This window comes from Rousettus aegyptiacus, unplaced genomic scaffold (assembly GCF_014176215.1).
Source record: "Rousettus aegyptiacus isolate mRouAeg1 unplaced genomic scaffold, mRouAeg1.p scaffold_m13_p_3, whole genome shotgun sequence".
NCBI classification, from domain to species: domain Eukaryota; kingdom Metazoa; phylum Chordata; class Mammalia; order Chiroptera; family Pteropodidae; genus Rousettus; species Rousettus aegyptiacus.
In genome coordinates, this window is record NW_023416306.1 from 19,094,665 (window position 1) to 19,115,745 (window position 21,081).

At 35.2% G+C, this 21,081-nt stretch overlaps 1 protein-coding gene across 1 annotated transcript in view; it reads right to left on the bottom strand.

Annotated features, from left to right (window-relative positions):
* Window positions 1-9,889: 9,889 nt before the first annotated feature.
* The window catches only part of MUSK (muscle associated receptor tyrosine kinase), an 84,265-nt gene continuing 73,073 nt past the window's right edge, over window positions 9,890-21,081 (bottom strand). Inside the window, exons 10-14 of the mRNA XM_016129973.2 lie at window positions 20,587-20,762; window positions 14,468-14,669; window positions 13,786-13,977; window positions 12,483-12,631; window positions 9,890-11,318 (exon numbers count right to left, since the gene is read on the bottom strand). Coding sequence (XP_015985459.1) covers window positions 10,636-11,318; window positions 12,483-12,631; window positions 13,786-13,977; window positions 14,468-14,669; window positions 20,587-20,762 — 1,402 coding nt within the window. The 3' untranslated portion in view covers window positions 9,890-10,635. The remainder of the gene's footprint in view (window positions 11,319-12,482; window positions 12,632-13,785; window positions 13,978-14,467; window positions 14,670-20,586; window positions 20,763-21,081) is intronic.

The window sequence follows — 21,081 nt, forward strand, 5'->3', positions numbered from 1 at the left end:
GGTGGAAGTCTAGGCCTCCATCTGGCCTTTGCTGGCCTGGGTTGGGGGTGAGGTCAATTTTTTCTGTGTCGCTGGGCTGGAGTAGAGCAATTACTGTCTAAACGTTTTCTGTCTTGCTAAGCTGCCTTTTTCTTTGTCTTTTGGCTAAAGAGAGTGGGCTTTCGTTAGAGATTTGGGGAGGTATAGGTCCAGTGGTGTTTCTGGGTTGCCAGCTTCTTCAGCTCCAAGTCTGAGATATTAGAAGCAAAAGGAAAATGCAGGAAACTCACCACTGTGTCATTCTTTGAATCTGTCTTCCTCGCTGACCCCCTTTCTTCTCTCCACGTTTCATAATCTCCTTATATTGCTTTTATATACGATGTTCAGGGGTTTTGGCTATATTTAGTAGGAAGAATATGGAAAAGTATATCTACTGCATCTTCGTGGAAGTAGACATCTGATGAGTAGATTCATATAATCTTATTACCTATTAAAATAATTAAATGAAAATTAAAATAATTAAATAAAAAATAAAAAAATTAAAATGCAATTGAAATAGTAAAAAGTGGATTGGATCCTTTAGATAAGAAATGTAATATATTAGAATATAAGATTAAGACATTTATTATATCTCAGGGAAAAATGATAAGAAGTTAATACAATGAAAGTAACATGAAGAGCAGTCTAGCTTCAAAAGATTAGAACTGAACAAATGAAGGGCATTTCAGTGGTAAAGCAACAGCACATACCTGATAATTCACAAAAAGACAAAAAAAAAGTTGATAAAAATGTGTGGAAAAAAATCTACAGTGTCTCCAGGAATAAAAATAAATCAAATTAAAGCTAGGAGATAAAGTTTTCCCATTATTAAACTGGCTAAAAATTAAAATTTGATGGCATTCTAAGCTAACCAGAGTATGAGAAACAAGTACTTTTATAAATTGCTATTGGTTGTATCAATTGTTGCAAGAGTTCTAGAGGGTAATTTTGCAACATGCATTAAAAGTCCTAAAAATGTCTATTGAAGTCTGGCCCAATAACTTCAGTTCTATTACTATATTCTTGCACATATCTTTTTACTGTTTCCTCAGGCTATAGTAATACAGATGGCAGCTTTCTATATAATAGCAAAAATTAGACACAATTATATTAATGAAACCCTTGGTAGTATTTATAATGTATCAGGCATTTTCTTAAACATTGTCCACATATTACCCCATTTAATACTTCCAACAACCTATAAACTAGGATTTATTATTATCATTTTATAAATGAGAAAAATTGAGGCACAGAGGGATTATTAAGTAAATTGCCGAGACTTGAGTTAGCACCTGAGTCCACGCCTTTCACCACTCAGCCTGCTGTATGTCTGGATGATACCTATGCAATATATCATGGGTTATTATTCAACCATCATCATAATGTAAATGTTCATATTGAAAACATATTCCAAATTTATTGTTACTGGAAAACTAACCTATTAACTAGTTACTAAATAATACAAGGCAATTTTGAGGGGAAAATCTAAGTGTAGATTTCCGAAGTGTAGAATCTAGGTGTAAATTCTAGGCATAATTTTTCCTTTAGAGCTGTGTTGTCTTGGAGTCATCTTGTTGATCATGCTGTGGACATAATGATCTATCTAATAATGGTGAATTCCGGGCAAGCATCAGATAAATTCTCATTTACTGCAATAAGAAAAGAGGAAAACTGCATTTTCTCCAAATTTCTCCAAAACTGGTTCAGTAGATACATACTTCTTTCCATAATTCTTAAGTGTTTAAAAAATTTTTAATTTAGTTTTCATAAAAGCTTTGCAAAACTGATCTCATAATTAGAAACTGGGTTTGTCAGCCATATAAACTGAGATAAATATGTTTTCTTGAAATTAATAAGAAGCTTACTATTAAAAATTATCTTTAAAATTGTGACTCCTCAGGCATTTCCTGGTCGTCTTTGCTGCCTTCTTTGAAATTAAATTTGCTTGTGTTTTTTTTGCTCTTCCAATGTAACTACTCTGTAGGTCTCTTTCTTTTCTTCGTTCTATTCCTCATTGCCTGTCACTTCTGAGAATACTCTGGGGAATGGACTGGAATCAGGATGGTTCTTTCTTTAGGTGACCATAAACAAAGTGACCTGAGCAGAATGATTATGAGTCTCCTGAGTGGAAAGGTGACTTACATAAATGAAGATACAATGACTAAGTGACACTCAATGGACTTTCCTTAAATCCTTAAGTATAATACATCCTAATAATTAAAATAAAGGAGAGAGAGATAAAATGGAGTTGACAGTCAATCGTATGTTTAGTCCATAGTCAAATACAGTATCAGTTGAAACACGGAGCATAATACTAACCACCCTGGTGTGACCATTGCTTAAAAAGAAAGTCAGAAAGCAGCGTCACACCAACACTTCTAATTTTAATCACAGCTCTAAATAGTTAAGAGCACACCCAGAAAATGATGGCGTATATCTAAGCCTGGTGGCTTTTGTGGTTAACATCTCTTGGACATAACCTCAGTGCAGGTGGTTTCTCCTCTTATGGGCAAAATTCTAAATATGGCGTATACTTTCCAGAGTCTGTGGTTTGAAAGAGGAGTCATGATGGCTACTTGTGTAATTACAGGTATGATGACGAAGCTTATAAGAAAAAACAACCCTTTGGAATCTCTTAAAAGCTTTTAATTAAGAGGGGTCCAGCAAGGAAGTCATGTAAAGGTTTAGAAGTCATGTAATTTTTTCCCTTTCTCTTTATATAATTAAAGCTGGACTGGCAAAGACTTTTGTTTTTTAATCAGACCCTCACGCTTCTGAGTCTTGCTGGCTGATGTAGTTTCTGACCCTTCGACACATGTAACGACTCGCAGCACTGAAAGTTACTCCATGAGAGGTGCCATTGTTTCAATGGTGATTTGTACCAAAGCAAAGACTTACTATCTTGGTGACCGTGATACTTAAAAAGACCTGAAAAAAAGTAAGAGGATGGTGACCTAAAATAGGTTTGTCGAAAAGATCTAAATCTGCAGGACAAGGTAACATCTTCCCCACAATAAGGAAGACCTTGGTTAAACTGGAGGAATGAACAACACAGCATCAAGTTCTCCCCTCCCAATGAGTGGGCACTCATATTGGAGAGGCTCTGAAACTCCTCCTTGGCATGAAAGGCAACACCGACCTGTGAAGCAGTTTTCAGCTTTGCTCCTGGATCATGCACAGAAATAGAGCAGAGAGCCTCGTTTGGGGGAGGAGATTTTGAAGTTTCATCTATAATAAGTAGAAATAGGAGTATGAAGCTGGGAAGAAAGGTTTTAGCTGAAGATAAAAGTTTCAGCACACAGGTGATATTTATAGCTCTACAGCTGGATGTGATCACTCGAGGAGAGTATAGATGGTGCTGCCCAAGGATTGAACTGTGTGTGGCATGTTCCAATATTAAAAGGCTGGGAGAAAGGAGGAGAAAAGGAAGAACCAACCAAGATGAAGGATGAGCGAGCAGATAATTCCTAAGCTATTTCAGCTATTCCAGAGAGGCTTCTTGACCAAAATTCCTTTCCTCCCAGGATTTCACTGATGCGACAGTAAATGTATATGAATAGAAATAAATCTATATACATGCTGAAAACAGCCTAAGTGCCATGACTCTGACAAATATTAGGAAAGCAGAAATTATCTTAATGTGCTTATTCATGAATAATGCAGGACAGAGGAAATATAAACTGCTGCCTGCAGTACACATGAGCTAGCTTTCAGGGAAGATGGGAAGTGATTTCACATGATTGAAGACCCTAGGCTCTGAACCAGCAGACAGCAGGAATGTGCTGTGTGTTGTCAGTCAGGGTGGTCAGTGAGAGGCTTGTATATAGAACAGGTGGACCAAAAGGTTTTGCCACCAGCTGTGGCTCCACAAAATGTTCTTTGGATAGATTGGAAGATTCTCCTGGGCAAGGCCCTTGCTGTGAGTGTTACATCTAAGTAGCGAGGCAGGGTAGAATAGGGGGAGAATGTTAGACTCTCACAGGAGCTGGAAAGGGTGAAGAAATAACAGCTCTCTCCAGGAATGAAATATACCAAAGTATTATATCCTGAGTAGAGTTTTCATCACTTTGGCAATTTTAGGTGTTTTAACTTAACCTGTATATACCTTCCCCTCAAGCCACACATGCGAAGCTCACAGGATGCTATCCCATTGAAGAGAGGCCCTGATGCATAAATATTGCAACAGAATTGCAAAAGAACCCCACTCCAATAAGAATCAATATGAATCAAATATGAATATACTAATATGAATCAAAACAACTCTTCATTTGTAATTACCGATGGCAAATCAAAGATCACAGGACATTAATGGAAAACAAAAACATGAAAGAGGAGAAGCAGAAGACGAAGAAAAAAATAACATAAAAAACAGGAGAGCATAAAAATTCTATGATAGTTTGAATGATATTTCATTCATAAAATAGAGAAAATAAAAAATTAATAGAGATTAAAATACATTAATTAAAATAATTGGATACCATTATTTATTTGGCAATGCACACCTATTTACATAATCACATGATTGTAGACATTTTGTCTCCTTTCATAATTAGAGTCAACCTATAATCAATACCTAAATCTTAAATTTTGCAAAAAATGCAAATATAGATCCTGACAGCGTAGACACAAGTGTGGAGCTGACTGATGTAGAGTGCAGGCGGAAGGGCAAACGTTATAAAAGGAAATGTCAGAGCTTTAATTGTATTTTACCTGGCCCAGAACCAATGAGTAACCTTTGTTTAAGTATATATTTTTAAAGTTATAATGATAAACAATATAACTGATAGTAATAACTAACATATCTCAGGAGATGGAAAGGGGATCAGAGTGAAAGTGTTCCGAACTGCCTTTTATGAAGGAAGATATTACATACCTTTTTAAACTGATCACTTCGGAAAGAGATGTAAGCGTGTTTTTTAGAAGTGAAATGGTAATCACCAGAAGAACTGAAACTAAAAATAAGTACAGTGATTTGCCCTTAGGCTGAGACTAGAGATGAATAGGAAGAGGGGAACTTTTATTTTTTATTTGTACCCTTCTTAGGAGTTTTTTTTTTTTTTAAACCCATGTGTGTGTACTGCTTTTTATACAAATAAATAACAATCATTTAAAAAGAAACTAATCAAGATCACAGAGAAACTTAGAAGTTTTTGAAACTATCATAATGCTGACACCAAACTCTAACAAAGAAGAAATGATAAACCTGTATTTATCCTTATAAATTCATGAGTTTACAAATATTGATGCAAATGTTAATAAAAACAGATTTGGTAGTAATTAAAATATTGATGTGATACACCTGAGGAGGGATCATTTCCAGAACATAAAGCTATTTCAACATTAGAAAATCAATTCATACATTTCTGTATATTAACAGATTGATTAAAGCAAAAGCTACAGTCATCTCAATAAACTGAAAATTCAGCATTTTTTCCTGATTAATAAAATCTTATAGTAAAAGACAAATAGAATGGTACATTTTTAACATGATGAAAGTAGGTAAAACATGTATGACAAAATTTCACTCCTTATATATAAAGCGCTTTTATAAGAGAACAACAACAACAAAAAGACACAATCAATAGTAAAATAGCAGTAGGAGGCAAATCACAGAGTAAATCAATTGTCCTCGAAATGCTGAAAAATGTTCAACCTTCTCTTATTTAAAGAAATGTAAGCATAAGCTACAAAATAAAAAATTTAAGCTATTATATTGACAATGATTAAAATGCTACTGCTCAATATTGGTGAGGTTGAAAGAACTGACTCATTTGAATTAAAGATGTATACATTGATAAAAAAATTCGGGGAGGTAATTTCTCAATATATTAAAAAGCACTAAAAGTGTAAATACCCTTCAATCTAGAAATTCCATTTCTAGGAGTTATATCTAAAGAACTCACCACTTAAGATAGATGCTCACAAAATTTAGCAACAAGAGAAATCACCAAAACATTATCTTTTATAATGAAAAATAGAAATAACCCAAATGTCCAAAAATGGAATAATAGTTAAGTAAATTGAAAAGCCCATATAATAAAATACTATTCAGCCATCAAAAGTGATATGTATGAATATTTGATATGAAGGATGTTTATGAGACATTCAGTGATAAAAGCAAAGCTTGAAACAATATAACAGTATGATCTTGTTTTTAAAATTATCTATCATCTATATCTATCTGTCATCAATCTATCATCTATCTATCTATCCATCTATCTATCATCTATATCTGAAAAAGGCTGAAAGAATATACTGACATTAATGTTAGATACCACTGATTGGTGTTTTTTCATTTTCTTTATTATACCATGTATATATTATTGTATATTATTACTTATTAGTTTTCCTTTTCAAAAAATAAACAAGTATTGCTTTTGCAATAAAAAAGTACAATTGACCCTTGAACAATGTGTGGTTAGGAGTGCCAACCCCCACGCATCCCCACACACAGTTAAAAATTCACATGTAACTTTTGATTTCCCAAAGACTTAAGTTGTTCCTCAATATCCAAGGTGAGATTGCTTCCAGGACCCCCTGTGGATGCCAAACTCCGCTGATGCTCAAACCCATGTACAAAATGGTGTAGATCAACGCATACGGTCCACACTCTGCATCTGCAGACTCCCAATCACTGATTGAAAACAGTATAGGTATTTCTTGAAAAACATCCATGTATAAGTGGACCCATGCAGTTCAAACCCATATTGTTCAAGGGTCAATTGTAAATGTTAATTTAAAGTAAAAGTATGTATATAATTTCTCCTTCATGTAAAGCATGACAAAAGTTTGATATCCTTTTGTAAAATGAGTCTTATAATAAACTAGAAAAAGAACAACACAATAGAAAAATAGGCTGTAGGTGATTACCAAAATAAAAGCTGTAAATGACCTAGGTACAAGAAAAATTTAACCTCACTAGTAATTTAAAAAATAAAATGAAAATGAGATAATCTTTTTCTATGACCAGATAGACAAAAGGTGTCTTAGAAAAAGAGAATCAATTCTCTATAAGCAAATGATTAGGGCTATGAGGTCTCCTGTACATGTGGAAATGAGAACACTATTTCTAGGGAACATGGCAATGTACAACAAAAGCCTTAATGTCGTACATTGCATTTGGCCCAGACATTCTATTTCTCAGAATTTCCATAAATAAATAATTATGAGTAAGTGGAAATAAGGGTGATCATTATAGTATCCTTTATAATAGTGAAAATTAGAAATAAAACTCAAATGTTAAAAAAATAAGAGATTAACTAAGTTATTGTATAGCCATAAAATGGAATATCATTCAGAAATCAAATTGACTTTTTGAAGACTATTTTGTGACATGAAGAGGTTCATAATAGACTGCAGAGTGAAGGCAACTGTTCTTTTTCTACTTCATCGCGATACCAGGGAATGGGTTTTTTTAGCTGCTCTGCGCTATACTCTGGTATCCTTGCCAAGCTTGATATTCTACCACTTAAGATGACTTGTTGTTGTCTCACTGTTGTCTGTCCTGACAATTGTTAACAGAGGCACTGTGAGCGTCTCTCTCTTGTCTCTCTTTTCAAATGTATACAATGACTTTACAATAAAAAAAAAAAATCTTTATTTAAAAAAGAATACAATACCCGTCAAAAATGGGTCCATGTTTCTGAACATGGAGCCTTGGGTTGAGCACTAAGGAAATAAGATAGTGATCTTAACATAAATAGAAAATGCATTTAGAGCTAATGAAAGAAAGAAACATGCATTCTATTTGACTTTCGGATTATACTGACAATGCTACAATATACTTGTTTGCTATTCAATAAAAAGACTTGGATAGGAAACGCATAGTATAAGGGGTATAGTGTGTGCTCTGAAACTATATGCAAATTACAAGTCACCTCCACACAGGCATGGAGGTTCAGTTTTTCCCTCTCTAATGAACTGGAGCACCACAAGATGATGGTCGAGAGCTCAGCCTCTTTTGGTTTATTGCTCTGTGTGCTTGGGCCAGTCACACAATCTCTCTGTGCCTGTTTGCTCACCTAAAACGTGGGCATAATGTTAGTACCGATGACACAAAGATCTTGTGTGGTATAAGTTATTATATCTGAAGTCTTTAGAATATATATGGTAAGCATTCAATAAATGCTATCTGATGGTATTATTTATATTACAACTATCACTATAATGAGAGTTCTACTTGTTATGTTAGTTGTCAGTTACTTTAAATGTTTAATAAGGTCGAATGGTTACATAATATTTACTTGTTTTACTCACTCACTGTATTTATCTATATTTTTTGGATTTTTTTTTGCTTTGGGATCTTGAATACCAGAGCCTAAAACACACAGAGCAAAAATCCGTGAGGCTGTGGGAGCCACGAGGAAGAAACAGGAAAGGCAGGGCAGTGATTCAGCAGTGGGGGGCAGGGACGCAGGGACTAGCTCCAAGTGGCAGATGATAGAACTGGGGGGCGGGGTGGGCAATGCAATACCTGTAGCACAAGCCACGTGGTAGATACCTGAGTAACTGTTCCGACCTGCTTTTCCACGGGTTAGCTTTTTGGATTAGCCTGATTTCCATGTCCTTCTCTCATAATAAAACTCTATTAGCTGAGGAAACCTGAAGACATCTCTGAGGTTTGCAGAGCATATGTGAAAAACATATATGAACCATTTATAATATGCCATGGACACCTCCCTGGAAGTTCTAGACTTGCTGGTGGCCCTCTCCAATTTCTCTGCTTTGCTGTCCTTACAGCCTTCTGTTTTGGGCTTATGCTGCAAGCTTATTCTTCGTTTACTACTTTGGATGACTTTCTCAGTTTGGATTTAGGTCTCTATCCTAACTTCCTAATTCTCTCTTTATGAATCAGAACTGCGAAAAAGCACGTCCTTACATTGTCCTAGCCTGTGGAATATGCTCTGGCCTGAAAAGGGAAAAAGATTAGATGACAGATAGGTAAATATTAATTAAGCTTGAGTAATGGGCAGGCAGGTTTAAGCGAGGGGATATGAGCAGGAGGATTTTAGAAAGTAAATCGATAATCAGGGGTGACGGAGAGGACAAAGCCTTGGGTAATTTCTGTTTTTGTCTTGGTTGCCTGGAGTGACTATGAATGAGAAATAAAAGGTTTTCCAGAGAAGATGACAAGTCATTGCATGAAGGTAGATTTGAAGATTTCAGGTGGAGCCTTCTGGCAGACAGTGGAAAATTTCCTCTCAAGCAGTCAGATGATTTCTCCATTGCCTAACTACCAATCAGTTTGAATTAAAGTAAACAGGTAGACTGCTGTTTTCTTTCCCCTGTTTATTTGCTTCCCAGAAGAATTTGCATTCATATTCATATAAGTCATATTGTCCTTAGATAAACAACATGTGTACCAGGAATCTGAGTTCTCAAGGATTTTTTTTTTAAATCATAAAATACAAAAAGATAGATTGTAATATAGAAAGCAGGTAAGCAACAGTATATTAATTCTACTGCCTCGCGAATTGGTTTCTAAAAGGAAAAAAAATGTCAGATGGCACAAAAATATCAGGTTTGAAATAACTCAAAGCCGCAAGAGCATTTTGTGAAATCTCATATTATAAACTATAGTTGAAGAGATTTAATGGACTGTGGCAATAAAATTAGTGAATGACAAACTTGAAATGTGTCAAAAAGCAAATACAGAAGAAAATGATAATACTTGCAAAAGGTATATACATTTCAGTCCACAGTATTCTTCAGAATGTTATTTCAGCTAGAGTGCTTTTCATATATATGAGTAAAAGGAAAAAATAGCTACATAATGGAAAAAAGAAAGTTCTCATAAGAAGAAGGAATAAAGATTACAGCAAAGAAAAATATCCAAAAAAAATTTCAAAGAAAAAATAAAATCTAGGGCACAAAAACGTTTCTCAGAAAAACTGTAAAAATAAAATAAACAGATTAAATTCATGACAAGTGCATACAAAAGAAAACCTTCTGAAGGAGAAGCACAAAGACGAAGAAGGGAACTAAAAATTACAGTAAGAACAGAGCCTTGCTGACTTGTCATTTTATTCCTTACAAACCCCCTATCAACAAAGTAAACCACAACTCTGTAGATTATAGATAAATACAAAAGTATGCATTCAATGCAAGAAAGAAAGACAAGACAAAATGAACACCTATCTTTGGGTGCGTAGACAATAAATGGTTTTTCTTTTTAGTTCTCTGTGCATTACTTAAAGGTCTTACATGAAGCTACGGTACTTTCATAATGAACAAGAATTAACTCTTAAAAATGAAGCTCTGTATCACATTTCATATTAAAATTTAATACAGCAGACTCTTACTCTGCTGTCAGCTAATTCAGGAACTAAACAGATGACATTCTTTCCTGTACAATATGTAATACAAACTTTCCCCCTGAGGAAGAGTCATTATCTCTGGTTATCTGACATATTTCCTAGCTTGCATTTCCAATGATCAACTTTCAGCAGGTCAGTCTACTCTATGAGTTTTTGTTTTTCCCAAGAAACAAACAGCACACTCTTCAGTGCCTACTATTATTCTTTTCTATTTGGGTCTTGTTGGGCCTCTGGCCTTGGCTTCCTCGGGCTCACAGAGCCTGAGAGGAGGTGGCAGTGTCTGATTTGCACATCCTCGAACTCAGACACTCACAGTTCCCTCTGCCCTCTCGCACATGCGTTCCAGAATTCGGTGAATGCTGGCAAAGCTGGGTCTGTCCGCAGGCAGCTGGCTCCAACAGAGCCGCATCAGATTGTACAGCTCTAGGGGGCAATTCTCAGGGCAGGAGAGGATGTTGCCATCTCGCACGTAGTAAATGACCTCTTCATGGGCCATCCCATAGTAGGGCTGCAGGCCGTAGGAGAAGATCTCCCACAGGAGCACGCCGTAGGCCCACACGTCGGACTCTGTGGTGTAGCGGTTATAGAAAATGGACTCGGGAGGCATCCAGCGAATAGGAATAGCATCATTTTCATTAGCTTTGTAGTAGTCCGCTGAGTAGATGTTCCTGGAGAGGCCAAAGTCGGCAATTTTCACCACCATGTCCTCACCTACCAGGCAGTTCCTGGTGGCTAAATCCCGGTGGACAAACTTGCGCTCTGAGAGGTAAGCCATGCCAGCTGCTACCTGCCTGGCGATGCAGAGCTGCTCAGCACAGGAGAGGGGTGGGGGTCCAGGGCTGGACACCTGAACCCTCGTGGACAAGTCGCTGTGGCTGAGGCTGCACACAGTGTGAGGAGACATGCTGCGAAGGAACTCGTTGAGGTCGCCATAGGCCATGTACTCAAAGAGCAGGCACATTGGTTTCCCCACAGCACACACCCCTGGAACCAAAACGACATTCTCGGTTAGGATGGGTTTCTAAAGTGACATACTGGAAAGAGCGCTCTAAAAGCAGATGACCAGATCAGAAAATATGGAGTCCTGGTTGTTTTGTTGGTTAGCATGCTAGTTGAATGCAGACTCCATCTCCTTGTGTAAACATTTTCTATTTTCCTTTTAAGATGCAGCTTATTTATCACTCCTTCTAAAGTACCTTAGTTCCCAACCCTTCCAGTATCAGATTTTCCTTCCCTCATCCTTTGACATAGCACCTGCTATCTATCCCATGTTATAATCATCCATTTATTTGAAGTCCCCCTCTGCCGCACATTTTAGTACTTTAAAGGTAGAGATAATGTTTTCTTCTTCTTGAAATTCTGCAAACCTATCAAGTTTCTGACAAGCAAGTGCTCAGTGTTTACTGAGTGAATTCATGAATAGATGTTTGTTTTGAGCATATAGCATAATTCCTCTGTGTTTCTGCTACTTCTCAGAAGTAGGTTAATAAGGAAGGCGTCATATGAAATTTGGAAAGAATAACAAAAGTAATACAAGATCTTAGATGACGTTTTCAGGTTGCTGCAATAAAACATTCTGATATTTAGGTTTTACAATGTTCATTCTAAAAAGGAAAAACATATTAATATAAATAGAGTTTTAAGTTTCGTGTCAGGAGGACATTTGCAAATCTTAAATGTTGCTACATTTGAGAGGAAAAATGGGCAACTTGTAATATTAGATCGTTTGGGCACAATTTTACATCACCATAAAAATAGATTATTAGATCTATTATTTTTTTCAGGCAATAATTACAAGTCTCTGTTCAAAAGGGAAGAGAAATAAGGAACACTGTTATCTTGGCTTATTTATTTTAGGGTTAGTTTTTAATTCTGGGGACTTTAACAATCAGTATATTTACATGTACTAGAGAGAATATTAAAGAAAGGACAGCATATTCCTCTGAGAAATTTTCAAAACACCAACTCTTTTGAACTGAGGTGATTTAACAAAATGTTCCACTCCTTGATACAGAAAATATTATATGAAAAGGAACAGAGACATCTATCTCTCTGAGGAAGGATTGAAGGAAAAAAGCATAAAGTATGAAAACCTAGGAAAGCCTCCATTTGCTGATATGATAAATTTCTTCACTTATATTTTCATACCTAAGAGTTTCACAATGTTAGGATTATCAAATTCTGCCATGAGGGCTGCCTCTCTCTGAAAGTCTGCTTGCATGTCTGCTGAAGCTTCTTCTTTGAGCATCTTCACTGCCACCATAGTGAAAGGTTCAGAGGGAAGTAAGCCTGGAGCCCTGAAAGAAACATTTAGAAAGAAATGTGAGCTCAGGAATATTATACATAGTCACGGTATATCTACCCACATTCATATACATCCTACCCACCCCCGTCCCCCACATTTATGCAGCCTTTCCCAGAGTCACAGAATCAAAAAAAGATGCCAGCAGTAGACAGTATTTAAAATTCCTTGACTCCAATTAATAAAAATAACTGGTGCTATTTTCCGTAAACTAATGCATCATTTATAAATTACAGGAATTTGAAAGTGCACAGACCCAGAGGGATTATCATTACTATCCTAACCCCTTAATCTCTGGTCAGAATCTAAATTCTTGGAAGGCAGGGACCATGACTTATTCATCTTTATATCCCCAAAGCACCTAAAATGATACCTTGTTTTTTTTTTTTTTTTTTTTTGGTTTTTAGTAAGTATGTGTGTGAAATTTTCATTAATCATGTAAACATACCAGGGCCATAAAAGTTGACATAAAGTTGTGTCCAGATCCAGAGCCCCAGGCCACAGTGGGACTTGGGTGCATGTTCTGTGGCCCTGCTGTGTGTGGAGCTACGTCCATGCAGAGAGGGTATTTTATTCCAATTGACACAAAGGGCTAGCATTAGCCCTAATACATACTTGTTTCTTGAGCTCATTGTTTTTTGACATTTTTGCATAATTTTTTGCATAATTTTTTCCTCTTCCATTTGCCATTCTATGGACACTTGTTTAATATCTACGCACATCTGGCTCTGAATCCTTATACTGAAACACTAGTTCAAAGTAAACTTTAAATGAAGTAGAAAATATAGCTATAGGAAATGGAAGAGAAGTAAATTTGAGAATTACTTACTAAGAACAATGCAAGAAAGTATGATTAAAAATGTATAAGTTCTTTTCTGAAAAGGAAAGATGATTAAACTTTGCTAAGAGCTTGTAGTTTGAATACTATACAAAGATTCTCTCCATATACGCAACCCTATTTTTCAGCAGAGAGGGAAATTAATTAGGTTCAAAGTATAATACTTAATATGAATAAGTTTAATGACATGAAGAATTAACTAACTTGATAATAGCTAATATACATATTATATCAACATCAAGGTAATGGTCTGGTAACTTTTCAGACACAATGTATTTCAGTGGAGAGAATTTTCACAAGGGTGACTTTACCTTGCTTGAAAGACCCTTCCGAATGCTCCTTCTCCAATATCTCTCACATATTCAATGTTATTCCTTGGATACTCCAGGCTGAGCAATTTGGGGTTCAGAAGGAGTGGCATCCTCTGGTACATGGGGTTGGGATGAAGTCTGTCTAGCAAGAGCTCAGAAGGAAGAGTAGTGAGGGTTACTGCTGCTGATTCTCTGCAGGTTAAGACAGGTAAGATCAGGAATGAGGTCAGTATCAGATAAGATCTTTGTGATCAGACTGAGGTTCCAAAGAGATATTGTGTTTGGAAGGAAACAAAATAAATTATCCTAAGCCACCAAAGAACCTTCAGTTTTAGAGCAATGAAGTATTTTTGTTGTTTTGTTCTGGAAGCAAAAGTGACATTTTCTCAGGAATTTTGTTACTATCCAATCTAGCAGTGGTAGTGGAGATGAGGGGCAAGTTGGGAAGTAGGAATAGCTGTATTCTTGCAAGTTACCGTTGTGCTTCTATCTGTTGTGAAAAATTAACCTTAGGACGCGTGATCCTCTGCAAAAAGTATTGATGTTTTTAAAGATCATGAGGGGAGTGTTCAATTTTAAAGCAATGTGGTGGGTGTCATAAAGAGACTAGCAGTGTTATATGTATTCCTCCTCCCATGTTTTAGAACATTACTACATGTGATGAGCTTAACTAGAATCTTACCTTTTCTTATTTTTCCATTGTTTCCGTCTTCGGCAGCAATAAAGAGTAGTTATGGTAAGAAGCACAAATACTGCAAAGCTGGACATGATGGAGATTATCACAGTCATGGAGTATGTAGGTGAGACAGAGAAGGAGGAGGAGGAGGAGGAAGGCAAATTTGGAATGTCCACACTTGGCTTTGAGGACATCACTGGTGGGAATGCTGAAAGTAAACAATAATTCTTTTCATTTATTCTTAAACTTTTAAGATGCAATTTTTTTGTATTCTAGCAACCAGTGAACTAAATTTAATTTTAAGAGTATGTTTTAATGTATTGGATTCTCCTCGGTTATACATCTATAAAGTCCAATTGTAAGAATCCAGTGAGGTCCAATTGTGAGTAAACCCTGCTTATAGAAATAGTAGAAAAAATTTTTTTTTCCTGCAACACATGCAGATCTTGGGCTACTGCTCATTATACTGCATGGTATTGCTTATGACTTGACAACAATCATGGAAATTAAGTTATTAAATAATGTATTTTTATGAAATTAAATAGCAAAGTCAAGATTGTCTCAAGGTGAATTTTATACACAGTCGGTGTTGATTTACAAACAGAATCAAATTAATGGAGAAAATGAAAAATGAAAATGTTGGGACACAAATGAGCAGAAGTTAGTTCATCTCAATAATGGACTTCTGTCAAACTCCTATTAAAAGGTCAATGCAATATAAAAACAAGGTAAAATCTGCATTACTGCTGGAAACCAAAAGATGCCATACTCGTATCACTCTGTAGAGTGCAAAGTCTGTTGTGTATCTATTAAAACAACCTTATTAATTACTTTTAAATCCTTTTAATTGATTGAGTAAAGAAAAAAACATGGATACAGAATATTTTAATAACATAATCAACAAGAATGTTTTAATAGTAAAGAATGAACTTTGTACCCTAAAAAGAGAAAGTAAACCTTATTTTCAAATATTTGTGGAATACTGACAGACATGACTTTTTGTCAGGCCACATAGGTAAATCTCTATAAAATTAAAAAGCAGAAATTATGCAGATCTATTCTTTGACTCAAATGCAATTAACAATAGATTATATGAAATCCAACAAGATTAAAAAAATTCAGTATCTTTTCAAAGAGTAAAAAGTAGCCATAGTTACAGATTAGAAAATAACTTCCTCATAGTGTGTATGACATTTAGACAAAGCTGTGCTGAATGATAAACTCATAGTGTTATCTCTTTCCAGTTGATTTAAAAAAAATGAAGGTACTGAACATTTGATTCAAGACTCTGGAAAGGAAACAAAAACTACAGAAAACAAAGGAAAATAGATGATAAAACAACAGTCATGGACAAGTGGAAATTAATAAGTTAGAAAACACATACCACAAATAATAGAATTAAAAAATAAGTCAACAGTTGTTCTTATAAATATTATAAAGTGGTCTAGTCAGAGGAATTTTAATTTTCAAAACATAGGAAAGGCACAAACATAAATTAGGAATGATGTAATTATGACAATAAATTCAAATGTCAATAAAAAGAAAATAATATATAATTATGCAATTACATTTTAAAATCTTAAGAAAAATGATATTATCAAATTTAAAGAATTAGAAAATCTGAATTTAGCTACAACTAGGAAATTTAAAGGTTTTTATAGAATTATGGATATAGTCTTTCTGTCTTGGAAGAGATAATATTTTCATATTTTCTAATGTTCCAGTAGGAGACAAATCTTTCAAATTATTTTAGAAAGTTATTATACTAGTATCACAACCAAACAATGTTAGCACAATAGAAAAGCACATTCATAGATTATTGAACATAGATTTAAAGGATCCTAAATGAAACATTAGCCATGGGCAATATTAGCAATATGGTAAGAGAATAATAATTTAATATAAGGAAATATATTAATATAAAACATTACAAAGTCGAAAGAAAACTTTTACTGCAATAGGTGCCTAAAGTCATCTGAAACAGGACACTGTAAAAACAGGAATTACTAGGGGTGTCTTCGTATGACTGCTTAGCCTGGGAGTGGACGCAGTGATTATATCCTGAGCACCCACAGTTAAGCAAGTCCTTTTGAAGCCCATGGAGACCAAGTCTGGCCATCGCTGTGACTCAGACAGGCACCTGGAACTGGAAGAACGTCAGCACAGCAGTAAAACATCCGTGCAGTACCAACGACAGCACTTCCGGTCCAGCATTGCAGAAATGGTGGACTTAACAGACTTCCAAGGTTCATCTATGACTGATTTGAAAGCCGATCCGATTGTCTTTGGACTGAGTCATCGAAAGTTTTTAAAATCAATCTAAGGTGGGTGAGAAGAGGGGCTTAAGTTGGACAGTGAAATCCGCTACTAATAATAAAGTAGGGGCAATCATGGAAAGAGAGGAAGAAGTGACTATTTTATATCTGGATTTTACAGAGTAGTTCATATCATTTAACATGTAATTAATTCATAAATGGTACTATAATCTTATTTGTAAGTATAAGGGTAATTTTTCTGAAATATATTAGAAAATAGAATTCAATGGCATAGTAAAAAAATAATCTACGATGATTTAGTAAGATTTATTTTCGAAATGCAAGAATTGGCATAAGTTTGAACAATAGTTTTGCTCCATGGATTTAATTACTTCTTCCTATCAGGAGAGTTTTGTTTTTCCTCGATTATAGTTTCTGATCTATTTGCTCTGGTATTCTTTAGAGTGATATTAATTATATCTTTGCATTCAGTTTGGATCTCAAGTTTCTTTCCTTTTAAACTTTTTCTTCTCATCAATTTTACCTCTTTATCCTTCTCCTCTGAACATCAGGGGAATTTCGTTAACTCATTCAGCCATACTTTAATGTATTCATTAAATTAATATTGATTATTAGGTATTAAGAATCCTGTGGTGGACATGACAAGCATTTGTGTTGAAGTATTTAACTGGGGAACAATTGGTAAACAGATAAATACAGTAAAATGTAAAAAGTGTTATAAGAATGGTAAGAACAGGATGCTTGTGAGCATCCAGGGGCAGCCCAGCTTCAGGTCTAGGCATACTGGATAAGTTTTCTAAAGTAACTAATTTAAATATACAGGTGAGTAGGCAATAACCAGTTGAAGGTGTATGTGTGTGTGTGGAGAGGGGGAAGGTTGGGTGGAGTCTGGGCAGGAAGATAGTATTCTATAAAGAAGGAATAGCATGAACCAGGGCCCTAGCCAAGAAGTTGTTATGCCTTTCTAAAAGTGCATGTAAAAGTTTTATTGTCGAGTTGGGGAGTGTCTACAGGTAAGGCTGCAGATGTTGGGTCTTGGTCATAAAAGGCCTTGCATACCAAGTTAAGCTTAATCTGGCCTTTGCCCTGCAGTCAATGGAGAGAATTACTGGTGGGGGTTGAGTAGTAGAGCAGCATGACCAACTTTTGGCTTAGAAGGATCACCCAGCTGCAACCTGACTTGAATGGTATAAATATTTCCATCATGGCTGATGTCAAGCTATCAATATGAAGTCCTGAATATGGAGTTGGAAAGAGATGTTCAGTAACACACCATTATATAGGATTTCCACCTTATAGATAATAAGGAGAAAGAAAATTTATGTTTCTATGTAGATAGAAATAACAAATTACTTAAATGAAAAAGTAACCAGATTCAGACAATTCATTTTCAAAACTAGAAGCTAGAAAAGAATGGAATCATATATCTAGACTACTGAGAGATAAGAAATGTCACTCAATAATTCTATATCTGGCTAATATAGCTTTCAACTATCCATGTAAAAGAAAGATATCCTGAAAATACGCAAGAATTCAAAGGCTCTAATCACCCATATCTGAGGAAATACATAAACTATGTGCAGCCCCAGAGAATTCAGGAATGGTGAAATGCCTGCTAAGTAGACAAATAATGAAAATAGTGCAAAGGCGTTGCATGCTTAAAAAGATATTTCATTTCTGCCAAAGAAGTTATAAAATAAAAACTCCTAAAATTCTAGTCTGTGTGTTCAAGCAAGAAGGAAATAGTACAAAAGATAAACTAATGATTTTTACAAAAATCTTCCACCACCCTTCAAAGTGAACTAGTAAGATCCTTTTGAGTCTACTCAAAAATCAAGAAACTCTTCAAAAAATGTTTGAGGGTTTCACACACTCCCATAGAATATGGGACATTACCTAATATAGATTACCTATCTGAAGAGATAAAGCCAATTTCTTTAATAATAATTGCATTTAACTTGGGGAGAACACTTTTAAACATAATATGTTCAGATGAAATGATCATTTGGAGTTCATGTTCTTACATATACAAAATATTTCAGAAAACTGCTTTTTAAGAATAGGAAATTAGTTTATTGTAGCTAATGTATATTTCTATCCTTATAATAGGTGTAAAAGGTAGAAATATGGATGCTTTTGAGTGTTGGTTGATCCTGTCTAATCTAGGATTAAAGGTCAGCTCCTTCTACACAGTAAACCTTCAATGGACACTTGAATGGATGAATGAGTAAATCGAAAGATAACAAAGACCACAATCATCAATTAAATGTCCAATCAAAGTAAACTTTGGCTGCTTGTATGACAAAGAACAATAGAGATTTTTTGTTTGTTTTGCATAACTGTGCTTGTTTACTAACGCTGAGCCATGATTCATTTGTGATCAGTAGCATTCTTTCTTTTAAAGCTTTAAATCTTAGTTTTTTAAGTACATTGGTAAAATCAAGTCCTGACACTTAGCCAAGTGCAGAGGCTATTAGGCTGGACTACGTATCACAGGAAGCAAGTATGATTTAAGCCTTCGAACAGTCAAGTCTAGGGAAGTAAACCGACATGAAAAACTTTTCTAATATTCTGAGGATTACTGCATTCTGCTAGGTTAAAGCACTCTCTGATACAAGTTAGTTTCTGGGACATTCTTTTTCAAGCAAATTTCTTGAATTCTTTCTTAGGAATTTTGAGACTACACATTTAAAACTATTTGATTGTCCCTGTAAACTTTATGTTGGAAATTAGCTGTTTTTTAAAAAAACTCCTATCTTCCAAAAGAAGGATCTGCTGTCACAAATGAAGATTGTGAAATGGCTCAATGAAGAAAGAGATAATTTGTTTTCATTCTATAGATGATATAAAAAATCATGAATGCAATATCGAGAGGTGACATTTTCAATTTGGCTTATTTTATAGCTATATAAGGAATCAAGTAAGCTAATAACCTTGAGGAAGGACATATTGTTTGTATTATTCATTGATTCATGGCCTAATTAGAAGCTATAAAATGAGATTCCTGATGATTACGCTTCATGTTCTACTCTGGGTGATGATGGCAGCAAGCCTTTGAGAGGAGTTGAATATTCTGTTCTGAACATTATCAAGTATGAGTATAAATATGCATGCATGAATCATTTACATACACATAAGGTTTCAAGGTCACAAACAAAATTACTTACTTGTTAGGTTTTCTTTTTTATAATCTGAGGGGGAAAGGATAAAAATTTGTTTTAAATGAGCATCCAGATATCTCATATATTCTGTGAGAGAGTGCTAAGAACTGTAACTTCTCTTTCGGCTCTTCAATATGCAACTGGAAAACATTCTTTGCATTCGAATGTGAAAAGATTGCATCTTTGAAATTAAACCAGCTGTTAGAGTTCCTTACAAACAAAGTTCATTAAAGCAACATGCAGCTATTCAGCTTTGTTTTGTGAGGTCAGCGTTTTCAAACATGTAGCTAATTTTCGCATGCTTAAAAATCTGCTTCATTGGCTAAGAAAAATTTATTCCTTTACTCCATTCCTCTGACAAAGTATGAGAAGTTTCTTAGCCATCCTCTGAACATTCCAGAAAATGTTGCAAGCTCTCATAAGATCCCCTTATGAACTAAGGTAACATCTCAAGCAGCAGTTAAAAGTGTTCTATAATTTCTTTAGAACAAATGAAGGAAATCCTTATGCTCACCTGTGCAATTCGGATAGCACTAGGATTCTGTATTAGGTATCCGAGGGAGGCAAAACTCAAAAAAATATTAGAAATACCTTGAAATATTAGGAGACTTAAGTTCACTCACACCTTAGTTTGTTCAAAAATGATAAATTTCTCTTAATCTCCAAAGTGTTCAGAGAACTTTGTTACCTAAATATGGCAGTCTGGAACAGGCCAGGGGGTCCCAGTGCATGCTGGGGAGCTTGCTGCATTCTAGCACGGTGGGCAGATGTGTCCCAGATCTGTGGGGTCTTCTGTGGCTTTTTTCTTCCATTGCCAGCCACTCTTTTGCACAGAAGAGTTCCTTTACTGCCAGGCAATACTCTCTAAAATATTTTATGGAGAAAAAAACGTGATGATGAATCATGGCATGTTAAAGCCGAATTTGTGGCAGAAACTGAATTCTTTATTTTCAAAACATCATCATAGTACATCGTTCTTGCGAAAGGGCTTTTGAAAGGACTGTTTTATTGTAAATAATGTGAAATATCCTATGTTATTCTGTGAGACAAAATGCCACCTTGTTTTGTTTTGAAAAGACAATCGATGCTACTTTTAAAAAATAAAATTATGTGTAAAGTATTTCTTTCTTGGGGAAAAAAAGAACTTTTAAATTCAAATGGTATTAAATTAGGAATCTCTAAT